This window comes from Humulus lupulus, chromosome 5 (genome assembly GCF_963169125.1).
Source record: "Humulus lupulus chromosome 5, drHumLupu1.1, whole genome shotgun sequence".
Lineage (NCBI taxonomy): Eukaryota > Viridiplantae > Streptophyta > Magnoliopsida > Rosales > Cannabaceae > Humulus > Humulus lupulus.
The window spans coordinates 10510865-10532679 of record NC_084797.1 but is presented as its reverse complement, the minus strand read 5'-3'; the positions used below and the strand labels follow the sequence as shown (position 1 = coordinate 10532679).

At 36.5% G+C, this 21815-nt stretch overlaps 4 protein-coding genes across 7 annotated transcripts; 2 read left to right on the top strand and 2 right to left on the bottom strand.

Moving 5' to 3' along the window:
- Positions 1-2227: 2227 nt before the first annotated feature.
- LOC133834409 (uncharacterized) lies at positions 2228-8169 on the top strand. Of its 4 annotated transcripts, none has more exons than XM_062264017.1 (17): positions 2228-2674; positions 3225-3275; positions 3357-3587; positions 3887-3985; positions 4078-4133; positions 4289-4400; positions 4630-4788; positions 5152-5418; positions 5671-5886; positions 5974-6177; positions 6268-6393; positions 6488-6778; positions 6880-6978; positions 7060-7230; positions 7351-7553; positions 7642-7676; positions 7801-8169. In XM_062264017.1, exons 1-16 carry the CDS (start codon positions 2561-2563, stop codon positions 7673-7675), a joined length of 2433 nt encoding a protein of 810 aa, XP_062120001.1. In that variant the 5' UTR covers positions 2228-2560; the 3' UTR covers position 7676; positions 7801-8169. The 4 variants fall into 4 exon arrangements, with proteins under 4 accessions (XP_062120001.1, XP_062120000.1, XP_062119999.1 ...); XM_062264016.1 differs by having other exon boundaries at positions 3351-3587; positions 4292-4400; XM_062264015.1 differs by having other exon boundaries at positions 3351-3587; positions 7354-7553.
- Positions 8170-12755: 4586 nt separating this feature from the next.
- On the bottom strand, positions 12756-15118 carry LOC133834407 (uncharacterized). Its single transcript, XM_062264012.1, has 4 exons — positions 14797-15118; positions 14397-14473; positions 13506-13599; positions 12756-13415 (listed from the first exon to the last, which is right to left on the bottom strand). The coding sequence occupies exons 1-4, from the start codon at positions 14857-14859 to the stop codon at positions 12903-12905; spliced, it is 747 nt and encodes a 248-aa protein (XP_062119996.1). The 5' UTR covers positions 14860-15118; the 3' UTR covers positions 12756-12902.
- A 24-nt stretch (positions 15119-15142) lies between these two features.
- Positions 15143-17048, top strand: LOC133834408 (uncharacterized). The gene is made up of 2 exons (XM_062264013.1): positions 15143-15471; positions 16728-17048. Exons 1-2 carry the CDS (start codon positions 15349-15351, stop codon positions 16821-16823), a joined length of 219 nt encoding a protein of 72 aa, XP_062119997.1. The 5' UTR covers positions 15143-15348; the 3' UTR covers positions 16824-17048.
- Positions 17049-17205: 157 nt separating this feature from the next.
- Positions 17206-21376, bottom strand: LOC133778834 (leucine-rich repeat receptor-like protein kinase PEPR1). The gene is made up of 4 exons (XM_062218853.1): positions 21358-21376; positions 21121-21250; positions 17979-21031; positions 17206-17886 (listed from the first exon to the last, which is right to left on the bottom strand). The coding sequence occupies exons 1-4, from the start codon at positions 21374-21376 to the stop codon at positions 17555-17557; spliced, it is 3534 nt and encodes a 1177-aa protein (XP_062074837.1). The 3' UTR covers positions 17206-17554.
- Between the last annotated feature and the right edge of the window lie 439 nt (positions 21377-21815).

Below are 21815 nucleotides of genomic sequence, written 5' to 3'. Positions count from 1 at the left end.
TAACCACTTCAAATTCTCAGCTGAAACTAATAGAAAACAGGGTTTAAACCAAAGATTTTCATGGCTGAATTTCTTACCTCAAGCTTGATTTAGATCTTCTTCAATGGTTGAACAAAGGTCCTAAGCCCTCAAACCTTGCTCTCCTAGCTTGGATCCTCAAGTAGGGTTAAAAAATTAGAAAGGAAGAAGAAGAGAGGAGTATGTATCAGAGAGAGAAAGATAGGATGATGATGATACTTTGTGTTTTTTTTCTTAAGCTTTCTACAGATTTTGAATGATATATATCCTTAAGGTCAAAAGACCAAAATGCCCCTAGGTTATTTAAAGTCCTCTTAAGGCCACCAAGGGTAAAATCGTCATTTCTCGCCTATCTCGTTAATCATAATTAATACCCTCCAATTCCCGTTATTCTCAAATACCAATAATTCATATTCCGTTACCTTTAATTCCCAGCAACGCTCTAATCACCAAATTACCTCGAGACTTACCCCGTTATGACTAGACCGATAACTTGCATCCCATGATCGTCTCATGCCAAATGGCTCGAAAAAATCCACATATAATGTGGTATTATTTATAATTCACCCACATGCATGAAAATACACAATCACACCCTCAACGGGCCAAATTACCAAAATGCCCTTATAATAAAATGTGGACCCATATGCATGCATTTATCATCATATAATAATATAATTAACATAAACATGCATATAATCATTTAATAACATAATAAATCATTTATGGCCCTCTCGGTCTCCTAATCAAGGTCCTAAACTTTATTAGGAAATTTGAGGCATTACATTTGCCACCAAATTTTTTGATTGGGAATATATGTGCAACAAACCAAAAAGATTTGGGGGTTATGCCGCCAATAACTCAAATGATATAAAATCATCATTCTAAAATAAAAATCTCTTCATTTCTATTTGGTGGTGGTTTTGCAACAATAACACCAACATGAAGGGCCTTTGAAGCTTAATCTTGATAACTTTCAATTTTGTTCACAATTACTTGCAACTCATAGATTTGAAGAAGCATTAGTTTCTCATCAACAAATTTAAAATCAAAATATTTAGAGATAACAAATTTTTTTATCCCTTTCTTTTCAACCTTATGCTTATTCTATGGAGTTTCGAATTTGTTATTGGTGTAGAGGTCATAGATTCTATCCGAAAGTGCATAAGAATATGCCCATACATAGAAAATTATCAAATCTCGCTTTTGCTTAACTGTCACGTCTTCCTTGGAGTCCTTATTTTGTTGCCTGTGAAAGAGGCTCCAAGGTGTGGTCTAGGATGTAAGTGATCTTGAGCGTCGTCAAGAGAAATCTTTCTTTATCTTGCCATTTTGTGAAAACCGAGCCATCAAACATAAGTTCCTAAGATTTTAATCCTCTTTCCTCCATGAATAGTTTCTTTTGATTGTGTAGGGAATATTAGAAATGAGAGAAGAAGATACAACAACAAACACAAGATTTCAAATAAAGTACCAAGATTACACATGAGATTAGAAGAGTTTTTCTACATTATAAATACAAACAAAAATGCCATTCTTATGACTTAATCCATAAACTTAGAAAGTAATCGTCACTGGTACTTTTTTGTACTCTATAGGTGGGTATAGGTATTGGTTGAGCTTGCGTAATGTAGTAGTAGTTAAGGCTGCATTGAAGTAGTGCTTTTTTTGGAAGATCTACTAAAGTACCAAAGGCGAACGGGGCTCCCAGGCTAGAACATCTGGCAGAATGCTTGGCCTCCTGCGCTGGAAGCGACACTCGAAGGGTGAGCTTCTAGCCATTTGATTGATACCTGTACTTACTTTAACCTAGATAAAAAAATAGTTCCTTGAATTATTAATAAAGCGATTTGGTTTGTCCTCCAAATAAAATTATTAATTATTAGAGAAAAAAAATAAAAAATAAATTTAATTATGAAATTATAAAATATCAATTAGAATGAACAAGTAATAAAAATTATCAAAAATTATATATAATCGTGAAATAAAGAAACATTCTTTGAATTGAGCCATAACCAACTCATCTCACATGAAAGAAAATAGAGAAGAAAATTGAGAGCCATTCATCTCACATGAAAGAAAATGGAGAAGAAAATTGAGAGGTCAAAACAGTAAATACGTCTGCAGCGTTTCGTACACGCGTCACTAGAAAAGCGTGAGTAGAGAAAATTGCCCTATAAATGGCGGGAGGCCTCACCTCACTCGAGATTTCTCTTTCTCTCTTCCCAATTATCTCTCTCTCTAGCGTCAACTCTTCAATAATTGCACTTCAACCCCTCCAAAACCCTTTTATCACAAAACCTCTCGCTCTTCACTCCCAATATCTTCATCCAGGCACTTCTTCTTCCTCTCCTCCCTCCGATTTTCGGTTCCTCATTTCCATTCCACTCGGGAATTTTCTCCGCTTCTTCTACTACTGCAGTTTTTTCCGATTCCAGGTCTGTTTTGGTTCTATCAATCGAAATCTAGGGTTTTGTTTGACGGAAGTAGTTAGACTATAGGGGAAGAAGAGTTGAAGCTGTGACGGAGCTTTTTCTCTTCGATGGAGGCCACCGCCGCCGCACGTGGTGCTCCGATGCCGATTTCGTCTCAACAGTCTCGGAAAGAGTGGCGCGCTGTTTCAGACCATCATTCGGTTCGAAACGTGGGCGATGAGGTACTTGTTATCTGATTACCCAGTGGCATTGACTTTGTTTGATTGCCATGATATGTTGAAGAAATGAGCTAAGGGATTTAATGATTGTGTTGCTGTTTTCTGGTTTTGCGTATTTGAACTTTTTTTAGGTCTAGAAAGTGACGACTCTTTACTTGCGGAAACCCTTTTCTTCCTGGGTAGATAAGAGTTTTACGATATTTTAAGACATCAAATTTAACGATTTGGTTTACTAAACTATGATATAAATATTATATACAAAAATAAATATATATATATATATATGTACACTTACATGTTGTTTGTCTTGTATGATTTATTGACTGTATTTGTGAATTTGTTGGTTCTTTCATTACTAGGTGAACAGAGAAAAGGAAAGCTTTGATTTTTGGTGTCGTGTTTTTTTTTGTCAATAAGAACATTACTCTTTAGTACTTAGCTGTTAAGCCTTAAATTTTGATTCTTTTCGTTGCTGGGTACTATGATGCAAGTAATGCAAATGCAGTGTGTTTTTCACTTTATATGCATCAACTGATCATATTTTGAAATATAGGAATTGGAACGGTCAAAGTTAGGGCAATCAGATGAGAGAACCATATATGAGGTAAGGATTCGGATTGTATAGAAGGCTTGTATTTTAAAGGAACCCTTAACGTTAACATGGTTTATAACTATCAAGGTGCAGCGGGGAAGAGAGCCTCTTGATGTGGACTTCTGTTCAATTACAATCAATGGAAGCTCGGACCATGATCTCTTGCAGCAGCGGCTTCATGATGTGTCAAGACAAAGAGAGGAATTGCAACACATGGAAACTGAGCTTCGAGCTCAAATAATTGCTAGATCTGAAATGATTGAAATGCAAAATAGCTTTGATGCCCAAATTAAGGAGCATTCTAGTGCTGCTGCCAAACTTCAGGTTTTGTTCTTCCCCTATGTTGCAATTATTACGAAAATATGTCTGAAAAAGGTTTTTACTGAGAGCAATTACTCTGTGAATGGTTTGCATTTTGTTGAACCATTCAAAATTTGAATAGTTTAGCTTGTTGTGCGCACTATTTGTTTTTTTTTTTGGTTCTTATAACATAAGCTGTTTTTCAGTACGATAACAGGAATCCTAAACTATATACCAATGATTTTGGGATTAGATACATTACAAAAGGTCATTAATGACAAGTTGATAGTCATTTTAAAAGGTGGATTTATCTGGTAATATAGGAGCAACTGCGTGAAAGGGATCAGACCATACATGAGCTGGAACTGAAACTGGAAGATAAAGAAAGAGAATTACATGCTATCAAATTAGACAATGAAGCGGTATGTCAAATACTCACTTCTTTGATACGAAGCTATTGTACTTGGACATTTTGACAATATAATAACTTTTTAATTATTAATTGGTTTGGTAGGCTTGGGCTAAAGAAGACCTTCTCAGAGAACAGAACAAAGAACTAGCGAGCTTCAGGTTAATTTATATTAATTTCCACTATTTTGTTAGACTTGAAATTTACCATTTTGTGCATTTAAGTAATATTTTTACATTGTTCCGTGGTTTATGCTGGTTTACTACATTGGAAGTACAATTTACATTGTTTTCTTTTAAATGTTTTCTGCTGGCAGAAGAGAGCGGGATCATTCCGAAGCTGAAAGAGCACAACACATTAAGAAGTTACATGAGCTTCAAGAACATATTCAAGAAAAAGATAGGCAGCTTATGGAGTTGCAGGAACAGGTCTGGTTCATCTGTATGCTGATGATATACTTATATTGTTCTTTTGTTTTTTAAAGCTAATAGTACAAGTCAACAAAAAATATAATTTGTTCCCTTTAGTTGTAAGTTTGTTAAATTGATTGTATATTTAATAGTCTTGGATATCAACCACTGTAATTCTAAAGTTATAGTATCATTAATCTTTATGTAGTGGACTAAGTGCATTGTCTAATACTTAGTTATCATTCAGCATAGGGTTGCTCAAGAAACTAATCTTTATAAGGATGATCGACTGAGAGAAGCCCAAGCATGGATTTCCCGTGTCCAGGAAGTGGATGCGCTGCAGCAAGCTGAACTGAGAGAGCGCACAGAACAATATAATCAGCTCTGGCTTGGTTGTCAAAGACAGGTAGATTTCATGGTTTTCCCTTTTCCTCTTAGAGCAGTACTATTAATCTGCTTATTATTATTATAGTTAGTATTATTATTATTTTGGTGTGTGTGTGGGTATCATTGGTTATAGCGGACGTACGTCACACAATGAGTTTATGTTAAGCCCAAGAATTTCTCCCTGATGTTTTTGTGAAACTTAACTTCTCCATTTGATATCTGGAACCATACCTTTAGAAATGTTCTTCCCGTTTCTGGCATGGTGGGTCACTATTTGCTTGATTATAGAATGGGATTGATGGCCCCTTTTTATTTTTGTCATGTTTCATGTATTCACTTCATTAATTTTTATGTATCTTGTTCTGGGGGTTGTTGATGGTAGTTTGCAGAGATGGAGAGAGTTCATATGCATTCAATACAACAGCTTCAACTCGAGCTGGCTGATGCAAGAGAAAGAAGTGGCACTTTCACTGATGAATCGCGTGTTTCTCAAGATAATTCAAATGACGCATCTCGATATGGTCAGAATAATGGAAACCAACTAGAGATGAATGGAGGTGGCTCATCAGGTGGAAGCAACGTGGCCCTTTCAAATGGAAATTCTGACAATGCTACATCATTTTCTTCAACCGGCAATGCATCAAGTCAGGTAATTTTTTTTTTGTTTTTGTTTTTTGCCTTCTTTCCTGCTACTTTGCTGTTGTAAAACTTACTGCTTGGTGAAATGCTGATTACACTGTTTGAGGGTTTGTGATTGTTCAAACTTCAAAGGATGTAGTGTTAAAAATATCATAGATCATAAAACATTTTTGATGCAATAGTAAAGTTCACAGTCTTGTTATCTTGTATGAAGCACAGAAGATGATCCCAAATATTGATTAATGTTATTTTTAATTGTTAGGTTGATCACATTGCTGGTGTTCCCATTACTCCATCATCTTTACTTGGGATGCCTTCCTACCTTCCACCTGGACAGTTGACTGCTATACATCCATATGTTATGCATCAACAAGGGGTTGCCCATTCTGTCCAGCCACATGTTCCTCAATCTCATGTTGGGCATTTTCATTCTGTTCCTGCAATGTCATCCCTGCAACAACAATGGTCGAACCAACAGGTGCTGACAGATGAAAGCATCTTTTTTAGATACTTTTATACACACATGTTAATGGATTTGACTTACATTCTTCATTATATTATTTAGGCCGTATCAGAAGGTGCACAAATATCTCCACAAAGTGAAATTGCTCCATCCCAAGCTGATCAAAACCTTGTGAGATCAGACGAAAATTACAACTACAAGATGTCTGTTAATGGACAAGCTCTTCCTGCAGATTATTTGGATGTTCACATTGGTCAACAGGCAGATCCTAACTCTGTAATCTCATCATCTACTGGGGAACAACAGGTTCTATTAATGAAGATGCTGTAAATGATTTTGTTTATCTTTAGTATTTCTATGCACTATTGATGTAACAATAAAGTAATTATATATCAGGTTCTCGAGTCAATTGATAGAGGTTATCGGGTTGATTCCCAATCTGAGCAGGAACTGAGACAAATTTCATCTCATTTTCAAGATGTATTACGCCTGGAGTCACTTCAGCAGGGCACTGAAACTAAGGTTTGTTTCTTGTTTTATTTTTGGTTGAGCCTATTTTATGATAGCAGTGGCTAGCAAATAAATGGATGCTTAGCTTAGCTAAATATTTGAACAGGCAAATGAGCAAACTGTTATGAATGGTATTGGTGGCTTAGAGGAACAAATTTCAACCACAGTACAATCCAATTCAGCTGCCAATACATCAGAGGCACCAGTGAATTTTGAGGAAACTGCATTGAATAATTCTAATGATGTAGTATTGCCTGAAGCTTTCGCCTCTGGTGGACAGACAAAGTCGCCAACTGTGGGAAGGACTGCAGAGGTTGTTCTTCTAGATGAAAGATCGCTGTTGGCTTGCATAGTCCGTACAATTCCAGCTGGTGGTAGAATTCGGATAAGTTCAACGGTGAGCATTTTTATGAGTTGCTCGGTGATTGTGGGGGGCATGGTCTTTATGCATTCCCTATTATCAATTCCTGATATTTTTTTGTACTTTTAAATGTACAGTTGCCAAATAGACTTGGAAAGATGCTTGCACCTTTACACTGGCACGATTACAAGAAAAAGCATGGAAAGCTTGATGAATTTGTGGCCAGCCACCCTGATGTGAGTTTCTTGAAAGTACCACGTTTGCCGGTTTCATTAAGAAAGATATAAATGGTATTGAAAATATTTCTGTATCTGCAGTTATTTGTGATCGAGGGAGATTTTATTCAACTTCGTGAAGGAGCACAAAAGATGGTAGCAGCCAATGCAGCTGCTGCAAAAGTTGCTGCAGCTGCTGCTGCATCGTCTCCTTACTCATCGAGTATGCCATCTGTGGCTGTTACTCCAATGGCACAGAACAGACATAAAAAGGTTCTTCCACACTTGGTCCCAATATTGCTAAGTCAACAATGCTGTAATAAAATTTATTTAGGCATATCTCCTTTAAATACTACTTCTAACTAATTAATCTCACTCTCTTCTCCGTTGCAGCAGAATCAGCAACCAAATGGGGTGTATTTTGGCGGAGCATCTGAGGGCTTAACAAATGTTAAAATCTTAAGCAAACCTATGGATTCTCAGCTTTTGAATGGAGCTAATCTTGAACGATCAACTATGAGCGCTACCCAAAGCCTAGGATCGAGTAATGGCAGATCTAGCTCAAACACTGGACTTAAGCAGCAGCAGCAGGGCAGGTGTGGCTTTAATTAAATCTTCATATGAAACTTTTCTGATTATTTTCTCGAGCTATTAGTTACCAAGAGTTTCGTTACTGCCTGACAGGTCAACTGGTGCTGTATTTCCCTCCAGAAGATGAAGTAAGCAAGCTTACTCTCACTACAGAGCCAATGGAGTTTTGCATCATTATGTCTTTTTTCCTCTCATTGTTTTTGTAATAGATTAGATATTCTTCTGTTTTTTAAATTTATTGGGTGTTGACAGGAGAAGAAGGCGCTGCGAAATGCCGAACCGCCGAACCGCATAGATAATGTTATCAGAAAATCTTGCACCAGATTGGTGATTGAATGAAGCTATAGTGGACGATCACAAAAATTTCTTTGCAACTCATACAATTGTCCGATTGAAATTGTGTGATGATTTTTCTTTCTTTGTTTGATCTATTTTTATTTCAATTTTTCTTTTGAGGAAAAGCCTTAGTTTCTCGTGCGTGTCTTTTTATCATCTAATGAATGCAACTCTATTCTTATCTGCGCACAAAGCAAGCAATGTTCATGGCTCTCCACTGCTTCTGTGCGTTTGATAGCTTTTGGTGAATTTTTACATTTACTATAACGAAAAATTGTTCTCATCCTTGACCCCATTTCATTTTCTGTTTATTTTGTTTTTTAATTATTATGGTTTGGAAAATGTCTAGTAAAGTGTTCTAGTCACTCCTACAGGACTTTATTTTTGTGGGCCCCATGTGGCCAAGATGAGAATATAACTGGGTGGAAACATTGAGAACAATGTACTTTCTACTTTTTGACATGTTAAGGGACGAGTTAATTTGGAGCATGTACCTTCTTATTAGTCAATATACACACACACATATATATATATATATTTATAGAATCTTACCATGGAAAATAGAAATGGCATATACTCAATATATATATATGGAGAATTCTTGTTGAGGGTTTTCATTTTTAGGCCCTACAGTAGGATTTTGAGTGTTATTGATCTTTGAATAATTTTTGGCGTGATTTTTTCTATGACCGTGTATATTGTAATTATTTGGAGTATCAGAGCGATTTTCATAAAATTCTGAATAGTTAACAATACTGAAAACATGTTTGAACTTAGTTTTTTGTACTGTAAACTATTCGGATTTTTTTGAAAAATCTGCAAGATGCTTTAAATAATTACAAGATGCTTTAAAAACTGAAGAGTCTCACCAGTAAGGCGGGCTTAATTTTTTTAAATTCCCTATAAATATATTGTTATAGTGTATATTTTGACTACAAGCACTACAAAATACACAATAAACGAATGGCTGAAATATTCAATTAGTACCACTTTGTTTTTTAATTTTATTAACTTGCACCATAGATATTACTTTAGGTTTTCATTTTGTTATAAAAATGGTGTATTCATTGTACCTGTTCTCTGAACGCACAAGTTTTGATGAAAGATAGAGAAGTAATGAATAGCAACTTGTATGCCAAGCAAGAAGATCTAGCTCAAGTAAAAGGCACAATGAGGTTATTAAATTAGTTGACCAAGTGGTTAGTTGCTAGTATATTACACCACTCATTTCAAGCTAGGGGCTCATCGAGAATCATGAAGCAACAAGAAATAATTTATGCTTTTAGGAGAAGTTTATCCATTTAACACTATTTATATTGATGTTTTGATGATAAAGGGTGATGATTTTTTTGTATACAGAGACAATCTCCGATTTTCCAAAATAAAAAATAAACTAGTGTGACAGTCTTTATTTGGATAATGAAATTAGTCGTCAACATGGTCAATCCATTAAAATATATTTGTGCAAGCCTGGTTTGTTAGTTTTGTTGCGTTCAATACATGTTTAAGAGCAATCTCAATAGGTATTCTACTCCATCTTTTAAAATACATCCCTAAAATACACTTTTTTCTATTTTCAAATATTTTCTATAACTATTAACCTATATATTTTCCAACACCAATCTATATTATTTTATTCTAATTATTAGTATTATAAAATATATGATCAACTTACAAATATGTCATATTTTATATTAAGTATATGTAATGTTGTGCTAATGTAAAAATAAAATATATTAAAAGATTAAATATAATAATTGTAACATCCAAAATTTCCTAATGTAGCTTAGTGTTTGGATTAAGGGACCGGGAGGCAATAACTGTGTTATTATGTGAATTATATAATAATATAATTATGCTTGCATGTTAGAAATATTAAATATGTGTATGTGGACACGTTTCTTATAAGAATGGTATTTTGGTAATTTGACCCGTTCATGGTATAAATGCAAATATGTGCTTGTGTGATTGAGACCACATTATTATGTGGATATATTAGGGTTACTCGACGCGAGGTGATCCCGATGAGCAAGTTAGCGGAAAAGTCATAGCGGGGTTTTATACTCGGCTCAGGGTGAGCTTAGGGGTATTTTAGTAATTTAGTACATTACCGGGAATTAGTGGGTAATGTGAAATTATTGGTAATCATGGGAGAATATTGGAAGTAACGAGAATCAAAATGATGTAAATTGTGGATAGCGAGGTTTGAGACAAAGGACAAAATTGCCTTTGTGAGCACTTGATGAATAGGCTAAGGGCAAGGGGCAAAATAGTCATTCTGTCTAAGTATAGAGTTTGGTGGGCTGGGAATCTCTGAGATGGTTATGGAAACTAAAGGAAAGAAGACTCAGCAACTTACCCTTTCTCTCTCCCTCGTTTTCTCTATTTTCATGAAGCTTGAAGATTTTTGAGGAAAAATTGGTGATCAAGCCTATGAATCAAGGTGTTAGGCTTGGGGAACTAGAGAATTAGCTTATGAGGATCAACATAGCAGAGGTAAGGTCTTTAATTCATATTTAATTATGAAGTTTATGTGGTTTTGACTGAAGTTTAAAGTTTTGCATGTTTGATAGTTGGGAGGATGAGTTTTGAGATTATTGGTGAGTTTTAATTTGGTAATTAGTTGGGTCTTGTTGCAGAAAAGGGTTGTGTTAGTTATGGGAATTGAGTTGGAAGATTGAGATAGAATTGGGTGGTTTTTAGTTGGGTTCGGCTAAGGAAAAAACCCAGAAATTCTGGGTTCGAAGGGTTGGGCGCGACCTTGTTCTTGGTATGCCGCGACCCTATGGAGCAAGAAGGAGCCAGGAGGGCTCAGAGGCAGAGGCGAGCCGCGACACCTCAGGGGAGCGCTGCGGTGCGTGTTGGTTTTCCAGGGGGGCCGAGCCTCTGACTTAGAAGCGGGCCGCAGCATGGGTCCTTAGGGCCGCGACCCTTAAGGGGATTTTTGGCCCTAGTGAGGTTTTTAGGTCGGGAACTTAACCTCTTGGGCTCAGGGTCGATTCTACTTCCTTGTTGAGTGGAATTCGACGACTCAGAGGCTAGTATTTGGTTTGGAAGCTTTTATTCTCCTGTTGTTGATGGAATTCCTTATTATGGTTGTGACTAGGTCTATGCTAAGGGATCAAATCAGGGATCGTACTCAAAGGGAGTCGCTAGTAATTTGCATTCGGATCGAAGGTAAGAAAACTGCACCCATTATGTGAATGCGTGATTAGAGCTTAGTCAATAATGAATATAGATATGATTAAGGCTTTGACTCTATTAATGAGCATGATTATAGTTATGTTCGTGGATATCTGATCAGGTACACTAGAATGCGCATAATTATGATTATGCCATGACTGCTGTTTGAATGTATTATAATGCATTGTAATTGTTGATATGTATGCTATATGAGATATGTATTGTCTGTTGTGACTGGAAGCTCGGTTTATAAACCAAAGGGTTATTAGGATGCCAAATGGGGATCGACTTATTAGTCGAAGGCATACTGGACTCTGAAAGACTCATCTGATAAGTTGAGGGTCCTAAAGCTTCGACTTACAAGTCGGGGGCATGTGAGGCTTGACTTATAAGTCAAGGACCTAAATGACTCAGTTTATAAGCTAGGATTGGCATTGTGCACGTGGAGTGCAGGCCACCATGGCTGGGCCACCCTGGGAGTGCAACATGCGCTTGACTGACTCGGATGCCAACAAATTGAAAGGAAGTGCTACACGCACTTGCGTGACCCTATGGTTGCTAATTTGTAAAATGACTTCACCAGATTCAGTTATTACTGTTTGACAAATGTGTTACTCTGTGAACTGTTTAATATGTTTTCTTGCTGAGTCTTTTGGCTCACAGGACAGGTGCTTTGTGGTGCAGGTAAAGGTAAGGAGAAGCTCAACCAGCCATGAGTCGGAGGGCGATAGCAGTGACATGTACATATGCAGTCCGCTCGACCATCACGGCCGAGATGCTCAAGGGAACTAGGGTTAAACCCAACTTTTGCCGCCTAGGTCGACTTATTATGTAACTTGAGTGTTGTAACTAGTTTTTAAACTGATGTTTTTGGAATCCCGTGTAAAGAACATGTTTTTAATTTGATGAAAATGCTTATGAGTTGTCCAAAAGTTTTTATACCTAAACCTTTAGTGGCTTAATCTCACGTTTAGTTCAAACGACTTGTTTAGTAAGTCCAGCACTGGTTTTAAACACATTTGGTGACAGACCCTAATTAGCATAGCGTTACAATAATAGTATAAAATATAAATAAAACTCTTTTAATAGGTAGAAAGAAAAAAAAAAGAAATAAGATGATGAAATCTATATATATATATATATATATAAAAGAAAGAGAGATAATAATATAATATGATTACATAAATAGGGTAACATAAATCTAGCTAAACACTATAGACAAAAGTACAAAAATTTAGAGGATAAATATTTAATGTATAATTTAGCTATATAGCAAATATAGATTCTCCATAAGCAGTGCTCTAAGTGTAACCACTTAGAATTTGACAAAAATATTTATATATGAAAATTTGTATTTAAATAAATATGTAAGAGATGAAATTTAAGTGAGAATGAATTCACAATTTTGTCACAATTTAAATAATAGGACAGAGAGTACACTGTAAGTTGTAATTTGGGACAATGTTTTTATAATTTTTTTTATTCATAATTAGATAATGTGTTGTGTAGTCTAAAAATAAAAATTTAAGAAAGTCTAAGACTCTAAGGTGCAAGTTTAAAGCCAGAGGAAAAATGGTACAAAGAGGATATGTCAAGGTCGATAGTAAAATAAACTTTAAATAAATTGTTATTGGTGATGCCAAGCTTGAGAAAGAAGGAAAAATAAAACAAAATCACACTCTTCAGAATTTAAAAATAAAAATCAAACGAACCAATTAGATGACTACTTATCAATTCAAGTCGAATGTTATCTTCCTTACAAGAATACAAATAGCGTAGTTGATGAAACTAGTATAAACTGTGTATGTCATGGTATTTTCAATTGACACTCCTACTCATTCTCCACCATGATTGTACCCAAAAGACTTCCCTAGAAAATTACTGGTGCCATCGTTCCCAACACCCGGTTTTCCTAGAAAATTCCCGGCACGACTAGCCCCTAAGCCCTCTTGACTGTTTCCCATTCCTGCTCCCATTTGCATGGCCTTCTGAACTTGGTTGAACTGCTGTTGATGGAGGAAAAATGGCTGCTGCTGTTGCTGTTGATGCTGCTGCTGTTGATGCTGCTGCTGTTGCTGTTGATGCTGTTGCTGTTGATGATGCTGCTGCTGTTGATGCTGATGCTGATGCTGTTGCTGATGCTGCTGTTGCTGTTGCTGTTGGTGATGCTGCTGCTGCTGTTGCTGTTGATGCTGCTGCTGCTGCTGATGCTGATGCTGCTGCTGTTGATGCTGCTGCTGATGATGGTCATTATTCAGTAGCCTTGGAGAGGAGGAAGCTGCTTGCTGTTGAGACATTGCTGCTTGAGGAGGATGCTGAAATTGTTGCATTGTTGACTGAGCTTGCATCTGCATATTTTTGAAGAGACCAAACACACTCGTATGATTAGAAGAGACTCCACAATATGTTTCAGAAGCACATTTCTCCGGTCAACTCACTTGAGGTTGAGGAGGAGACACCTCTGGTTGGTGTTGTAGAACATCAGCAAGATTGCTCAGAAATGTCAAGTTCTGCTGAAGTTTAGTTCGATACCTAAGATCTTCAAAAATGTCATAACATTCCATGGCCATAATAGTACTTAACCAGACAAGATTAAAAGAATGGATATATTCACTTGATATTGTTTTCATTCTATTACTATATTATTTACTGCTTTGAGATGTCAGATATTCCCAACAAGGAGGGAAAGAACATCAAACCATTAAGGTTCTGAGTCTTCCGACGCCTTGGAAAAATCAAGAACCGAGACCAACGAAGGCTTTATATTGATTAAAAAAAACATACAGTTATTTTACATTCATTTTGCATGATCTATTTGTTTCTAGTTCCTATTTCTTTGTTGCAATTTAAACCAATGAATTCTCTTCTACTGCTTATAAGAACTGCTACATCCATATCTAATAACTTAGCATATGTTGAAAAGTTTCATCCAATAGGCATCAGGTAGGTTCATGTAGATTTTGATCCAAATTATCAACACCAAATCTGTATTACAAAGTTCATTATCCTAAACATCAAGTTCTCACACCAATCTGTACAACCAAGTTCCCTTAAAATAGCATACAACCATATTTCTCATTCTTACTTGTACTAAAACTCCTATGTTCTAAGAAGCAAGCTTCTAATCAATACTATTAGACTTGACATGAAAACAAGTTTAGACAGCCTAATCCAACAAGTCAATCTTTGCTCAGAATTGTAAATTCATAAAGTCATTAGAGTTGCTGTTAAGAATAACACTAGTTTACCAAGGAATATTTTTATCACTTTAGAACAGGGAAGTTTTCAAAACATTGCATCAGATGGGAAAAAAAAGCAATAACACTCACGGGACACATTCGTTGAATTTTCCCTGATTTTGATTCTCCATTATAGCTAGAATCAACTGTTGATTCTCCTCTAAGCACTGCATCAATCAAACACAACACGCCACCTCTTAGGTTACCAAAAAAAAAAAAGTAACTATTTGTTTCTTTTCCTCACAAAGTTTATTAGTCTAGAAAATTTCAACTTTTGCAATACTTAAAGTCTTTGTTCATCCATAATACCCTTTAAGCAATCAATCAAACAATAAGAATATAAAACAAGAACACAAAAGTAACCCAAAATCCAAGATTGAAACATGTGTATATGTATATGAATATAACATGGCTAGGCTAAACACAATGCACGTATATAAAATATGGGTATGTATATATATATATAGAACAAATATTCATAACTCTATACCATCTGAATCTTTTCGGTGCTGATGTTGGTAATAGGAACCGAAGGTGTACCCCCGTTCAACATTTTTGTAACAATTCGTGAGTCTCTCTCCCTCCCAAGAGAAAATCAAAAACAAATTTTTGAGAGAACCCTTTAAAGAAATAAGAAGGTAGCCCTAGTTTCCCAAAACCCAAAAGCAAGAAGTAGCAAAATGGCGCTTCTTGACTAGTTGTCTTGGTGAGTTGTGACACTGCTTTTTTTGGTTACGTTCCGTACAGACCTCCCTACCCTGACTCTCTTTTTCTCTCTCTCTCTCTCTCTCTCTACATATATATATTTATACTTGTTGTGATGTGAGTCTTGGCGCTTCAGAAATAAGCTAACCCAGAATTTTACTACGTCCGAAGCCAAATAACAAAAAACGACACCGTTTTCTAAGCTGTCTAAACCCCAAAATTTCAGTGTCGTTTTGACATTACAGTGTCGTTTTTGGTATTCACATTAGAATAGAAATCCAAAGGAGAAAAATTGCAGAGTAGAGAGAAAGGAACTCAGGACGAGAAGAAGAAGAATATGGGTTACGTTCTGAGAGTACGAGCTGCATCATTCTTCGCAGGGGCAGCGGCGGCGTCGTTTCTGGGGATTTACATCCTTCACAATGATTACAAGATTGCCCATGAGGCCATTTCTCAACAGGTATTGCGTTTGAGTTTTATATATGTACATATATATGACTTTTGGGGCTTTGTTTCTTTTATGTGTACATTTTTGTATCTGGGTGTTCTTGGAATTTGATGGGTAATTGAAAGTCGTAGGTTTTAAGTTGATCTTTTTGTTTAGTTTGAGAGATTCGCTTGTCTTTTGTAGTATTCAAGGTAACCCATTTTTGGGGAAGGTATAGTTTTATAGTGCGATACGAAATTTTAGGAAAAATCAAATCGTCCAGATTGTTTGTGAATGGTATGGATGATGGAGGTGAAGATAGTAGGTGTAATGCTTTAAGCTAATTGGGTTTGTAGATGGTTCTTATGTTTTGAACAATGCCAAATTGAAGATGAAATATTGGAACTTTGAGTTTTTATTGTGGTCTTTGGTTAGTGTGATGAGTAATGCTTCGTTAGATCAGTGTTCTTTGAAGGATTTTATTGTGATGAGTAATGAGTCCTCTTATAATTGAGAGGGTTTCAAGGTCTCTGGGCATATGTTTGTTTTGGGCAGCCATTGATGATAGTGTAATTAGGTGATATCTTTCAATGGCAAAGGTTCCATTTTGGCTATGTTAAGAATGATTCTATGTTCTTTGAAGAGGGAGTTGGAAAACACGATGTTTGATGAATAAAATGGTTAGAAGGTTGTGTGCTCTAGTTCCTACTAATCTTCTGATTTTGGTTTCTCTTTTAACGTGTTTCCATATACCTGTGCTTGTTGTTGAACATTCCTTAACCTTGATTTGCTAAACTGTTTTTAAAACATTATAGTACTTGTTCTGCTCTTTGTATCTTTGATATTGCTCTTCATTCAACAAAAACAAAATGATGTCTTCGAAGTAGTTGACAATGTTTGGGTGGTATTTAGCTTCTTCTATAGTTTGATGACAGTAGCATGTTTTATTTCTGCTGCCTTTGATACTTTGGCAAGTGCTTAACTGTTGTATATAAATGTATTTTCATGGTTTTACTCATCATATGACAGAAAGTGGTCGGTTTAGGAATCTGAAATCAAGTGATTGTTTTTAGATTTTGTAAAAAAATTCCTTTATATTTCATTTCTTCTCATCAATTTCCCACTTTCTTGATACACCTGTTATTATCCTCTTATAAATTGGTTGTTAATATAACGAATGACCAAGCCAAGGATAAACTTTGATGCCTCTAATACAATATTCGACAAAAATATCAATGTAAAAAACACATATGACGCTTAGTTCTGATTTTGTCTCTCTGTTTGTCCAGATGAAAGGTCTGCATGACTCGTTGGATAGACGAGTTTCAGCTCTAGAACAGTTGAAACAAAATGAAGCTTTGCAGCCCACAGAAGCAACTGATTAGGTGCCTTAAAAATGCTTCTGTGGCTTGGTGTTGTGAAACTAAAAGTCTATTGTCTTGCCTTTTTCTTTTTGGTATCTGAATAATTCCAACCTTTTACTGTATGAAGAGACTTGTTTGCTTACAAATTACCGGAGGTCTTCACTATTTGCATTTTGTATCAGATCAAATTGGCTCTTACATTTAAACTTGTTCCAATATTGCAAATGCATTTGCATTTATTAGTAACTTGTTTGTGAGAAATGAAATGCAAAATGCATCACTTGTCTTAGTAAATTTACTTTGCGCCTTAGACAAAATTTGAAGATGAATGTTCCATAACCTGAGATAGTGAGATCTGATTTATTGATGAGAAAACAGACTTTTTTTTCACTCTTCACTTAACCTTACAACATTTATGTAATATGAAATTATAACAATTACTATGAAGGACTCGAATCTCAGAACTTGTAGGATCAAACTACAAATCTGACTGGTTGACTTACGAGACCAACTTCATTATAAGCAATGTTTGATGATGTAAATGTTATTAGAATTCACAACAGTTGGTTAGTATAGTTTGTTAGACTAATCAAGTGTTGAACTAGTAACAATAGTTGCAACATAATCCCTTCTTTAAACTTCATTCAAGTTCAAATAACATGCTCTCCAAATCCTTGTGATATGCAAGCGACATTGTTCCAGAATACTATTTCAGTTCATTACAGTGATAAAAAAACAGTTTACTTCATTTACTATTCATTCCTGTCATTCAACTTGATGAGGAATCCTACGACATCTCTCATTGAGGGTCTCATAGAAGGCAAAGTTTCTGTGCATTCAAGTGCCAGATCGAGTAAACTCAGTGCCTTTTGTTGCTCACTTTCTTCCCAATGACTTATTTCCTCGTCGAATAAGCATAGGCAGTCACTGTTCTCCTCTAGGCTCTTCCTTGTCCAGGACACAATGTCAAGGCCTTCTTCAAAGCTTGGATCTACTGCCATCTTTCTGCAGAGAAGCTCTAGTAAAATCACTCCATAGCTGTATACATCACATTTCTCTGTCACCCGGGTTGAATATGCATTCTCTGAATTGCAAAAGAAAAAGAAGACATGAATCATATAAGGTTCTGAATATGCTAACATTAAAGCTTGGATTGATTGAGAAAAGGAGTCTTACCTGGTGCAATGTAGCCCAATGTTCCTACAATGGCAGACCTAGTAGAGCTTGTTTCAGAATCACTAACCAATATCCTTGCTGTCCCGAAATCTCCAAGCTTAGGCTCAAGTTCAGAATCCAATAGAACATTGTCTGATTTAACATCTCTATGAATAATTTGTGGGACACAATCATGGTGAAGGTAAGAAAGTCCTTGTGCAATACCAAAAGCAATGCGGAATCGAGTTGCCCAGTCTAAAGCCAAACGAGGTTCACTCTTGTGTAGTGCACTAAAGAGAGCTCCTCCAGGCATGTATTCTGTCACAATACAACCATAGCCATCTTTGATGCAATAGCCTGCCATTCTCACTACATTTCGATGTCGAACCATGCTCAGAGTTCTCATCTCGATTATGAAGTTTCTGTCAGACAAATTTACCTTCTTGACTGCCCAATGCTTTCTTGAATTTGATTGTATCCTGTAAACTGCTCCATGCTTTCCTCTACCAATCACATACTTCTCATTCCATCCTTCAGTTGCACGCATAATTTCTTCAAAGTTCAAATCTTTTGGTAAGAATTCACTTTTCGGTTGACATTCAGGTAGCAGAGATTCATCAAGATTATGTTTCTGTGCAAGGACACGAACTACTAACGCATAGAAGACAATGCAAAGAAGTGTCACCGAGATCACCACGCCTATAACCACGCCAGGAATAATTTGGCTTTTCTTCATGGAAACTCTAGCCTGCTCACAGTTCTTAGCCTCAGTGCCTAGTAAACAAAGTTCTTGGTTGCCAATGAAAGAACCTGGATATGAAGCAGCTAATTTCATCCAGGCAGAGGGAATTTTCCCAGAGAGGTGATTGAATGAGATGTTGACAAAGATTAGGGAGATCATGCTATTAAGTCCAGTTGGTAACTCGCCAGAGAAGTTGTTGCTTGAGAGATCAAGAATTTGTAGCTTGTCTAAGTTCCCAAGGCATTCTGGGATTTTACCAGAGAGCCCATTATAGCTGAGATTAAGAATTGTACTGAAATGGTGAAGTTCAGTCAAACTACAAGGAATAGAGCCTTCAAGCATGTTGCCACCTAGCTGCAGTTCATTGAGGCTGTGAAGAGAAGAGAAAGTGTCTGGAATAGGACCAATTAGTCTGTTCTCTTCAAGGACGAGACTTTGCAACTTTGTCAATGATGTGATGATATCTGAAGGGATTTTTCCTGAGAGATTGTTCTTGCTAAGGTCCAGTTTTGTAATGCCTCTGCAATAACTAAGCTCAGGGGGGATGCTTCCCTTTAGCCTGTTAGATGAAAGTCTAAGAATCTGAAGATTCTGAAGCTTTCCAAGCTTGAAAGGTATAGACCCGGATAGTTTGTTTCTTGAAAAATCAAGCATTGTGAGATTTCTCCAATAACCAAGTGCTGATGGTATTGTTCCCTCAAGCAAGTTATCTTGAACCTCTAAAAAAGAGATTCCAGAATTATGATTCAAATCAGCTGGTATAGTCCCATGCAGAAGATTGTTACTAAGAATCACTCTCTTGAGAGATGAACATGTTGCAATCTCTCTGGGAAAAATCCCATTGAAACGGTTATGTCCAAGGGTCAAAACCGAGAGACTATTTCCGGTGCATATACCAGAAGGGATCGGTCCAGCTAGCAAATTACCAGTCAAATCCAGTTTCTCTAATCCAGGAGAGTTGTATTTCCCAAGCTCCAACGGCACCTCACCCGTGAGTCTGTTGTGAGCCAAAGAAAGAAACTTAAGTTTCTTCAAATGGCTTATCTCAGATGGGATTCCACCAGTCAAACTGTTGTTATAAAGAGCCAACTCCACAAGGCTGCTCATTGTCCCTATGTTCTGTGGAATAATGTTCTCCAACTTGTTGTTGAACATATAAAGAACTTCAAGCTTTTCAAGTTTGAAAATTTCTTTTGGAATTACTCCTCCAATGAAGTTACTCTGAAGCCTAAGTTCAGTAAGTGAACCGCAATTTCCAAGCTCGGACGGTAAAGAGCCATTAATCATGTTATCAAAGAGCAACAAACTCTTCAAATATTTGAGATCTCCAATTGAATGAGGAATCTGACCCACCAGGTTGTTAGCTGAGAGTGCTACTGCATTTAGCTTAGTGCAATTAGCAATGTTCTCAGATATGGTCCCATTAATCTTGTTTTCAGAAAGAACAAGCTCCTTTAAATTTCTAAGACCCCATAATGTTTCTGGGATTTCTCCTTCTAAAATGTTTGCATCAAGATAAAGTACTTCAAGTTGCAAAAGATCCCTGAACATCTCTGGTGGAATAACTCCTCCAAACTTGTTATGACAGGCTACAAAAGCAGTGAGGTTGTGACAACTGCTTAGAGTCTTTGGTAGTGATCCAGAAAATGAATTCTCATGAATCCAAAGATCAGAAATTTCACAAGATTGAGGAAAATCTGGTAAAGACCCAGTTAAGTTGTTTGTATTTAGATAACAGAACTTCAAATTTGGTAGTGAAAAGACTCCACTTGGTACCTGTCCTGTCAAGTAATTGTTGTGAAAGCCAATGTATTCTAGTTTGGTGCAGAAGCTTACCTCAGCAGGTATATCACCAGAGAGAGAGTTATAACCCAAATCAAGCATTGATAACCTCTTAGATTGGAAGAGGTTAAATGGGATTGTTCCATCAAGGCTGTTGTCATTAAGAAGAAGTGTCTTGAGTTGGCCACAGTTTCCAAGCTGCTCAGGAATCCCACCACTGAAATTGTTACCACTTAGATCAAGAGAGAGCAACCCTTTATGGCGGCAGAGATAAGTAATGGAGTTGTTCAACACACCAGACAAGACTAAGCCTGAGAGATTCAAAGCCTTGACTTGAAAACTCTTGTTTGTGTAGCAAGAAACTCCAAACCATTGACAGTGAGAAGAAGGAGATGATGATGATGATGAATTGGACAGTTTCCATGGCAGGAGATGTTGAGAAGACTTGGGAAGGCTCTCATAGAATTGTACAAGGTAAAGGGCAGGTGGAGATAATGAGACGGATGAAACAAAGAGGAAGATAAAAGAGAAAGTAATAACATAATATGAACTTAACAGAAACATGGTACAATTGTTATTTTTTTTAATACTAAACTACTAACAAACAATGTTGTAACATATATATATATAATTTTGTACTTTTTCCCAGTTGGTTCTTGTGTCTTGCAGTGAATCACTGGAAAACTTCCTGACACTTCTGCTGATGCATCAGACTCTTCTGAACCATCTTTTCTCTTCTGTTTTTCCACTGCTTTTAATGCAGTACAGTCTGATGTTTTTTATGGGATTTAGTGAACATCAAAACAAAAATGTCAACAAGGACAGAAATGGGTTCCATTCCAACATGGCAGATCAGTCCTTTTCTGAACCTTTTACCTGTGACAGATAGAATCATATAGAATATATGATAATAACACATCAGGCTTTGATTCAAAGAAAAGCTTCCATAATGGGGGCCAGGTTGTTAACTGTTAAGTCACTCAAAATACATATAAATTGATTAAGGTAAGTGTGGTGAGTGAGCCTGTTGCCAAACATTATATATTATAATGATGTTGTTTCCAAAAACATCAATCATGTCCTCTTGAGTCCATGAACAAGTTGTGGAAGCCATGTCATCATAGACTTGATATTATTGAATATCAGAGAGCACCAATTGTCATATGAACACTTGGTAACTGTTAAAGTCAAGAATAAAACAACACTTTGCTTTGAATAATAATAACAATAATAATGGCTCCAAGTGCTTGGCATTTAGGGTTGAAAAAACAAGATCATGACTCGTAGTCCTACCAACCAACTTGGGCCTCTTGTTTTGGTCCAGAACTAGCAAA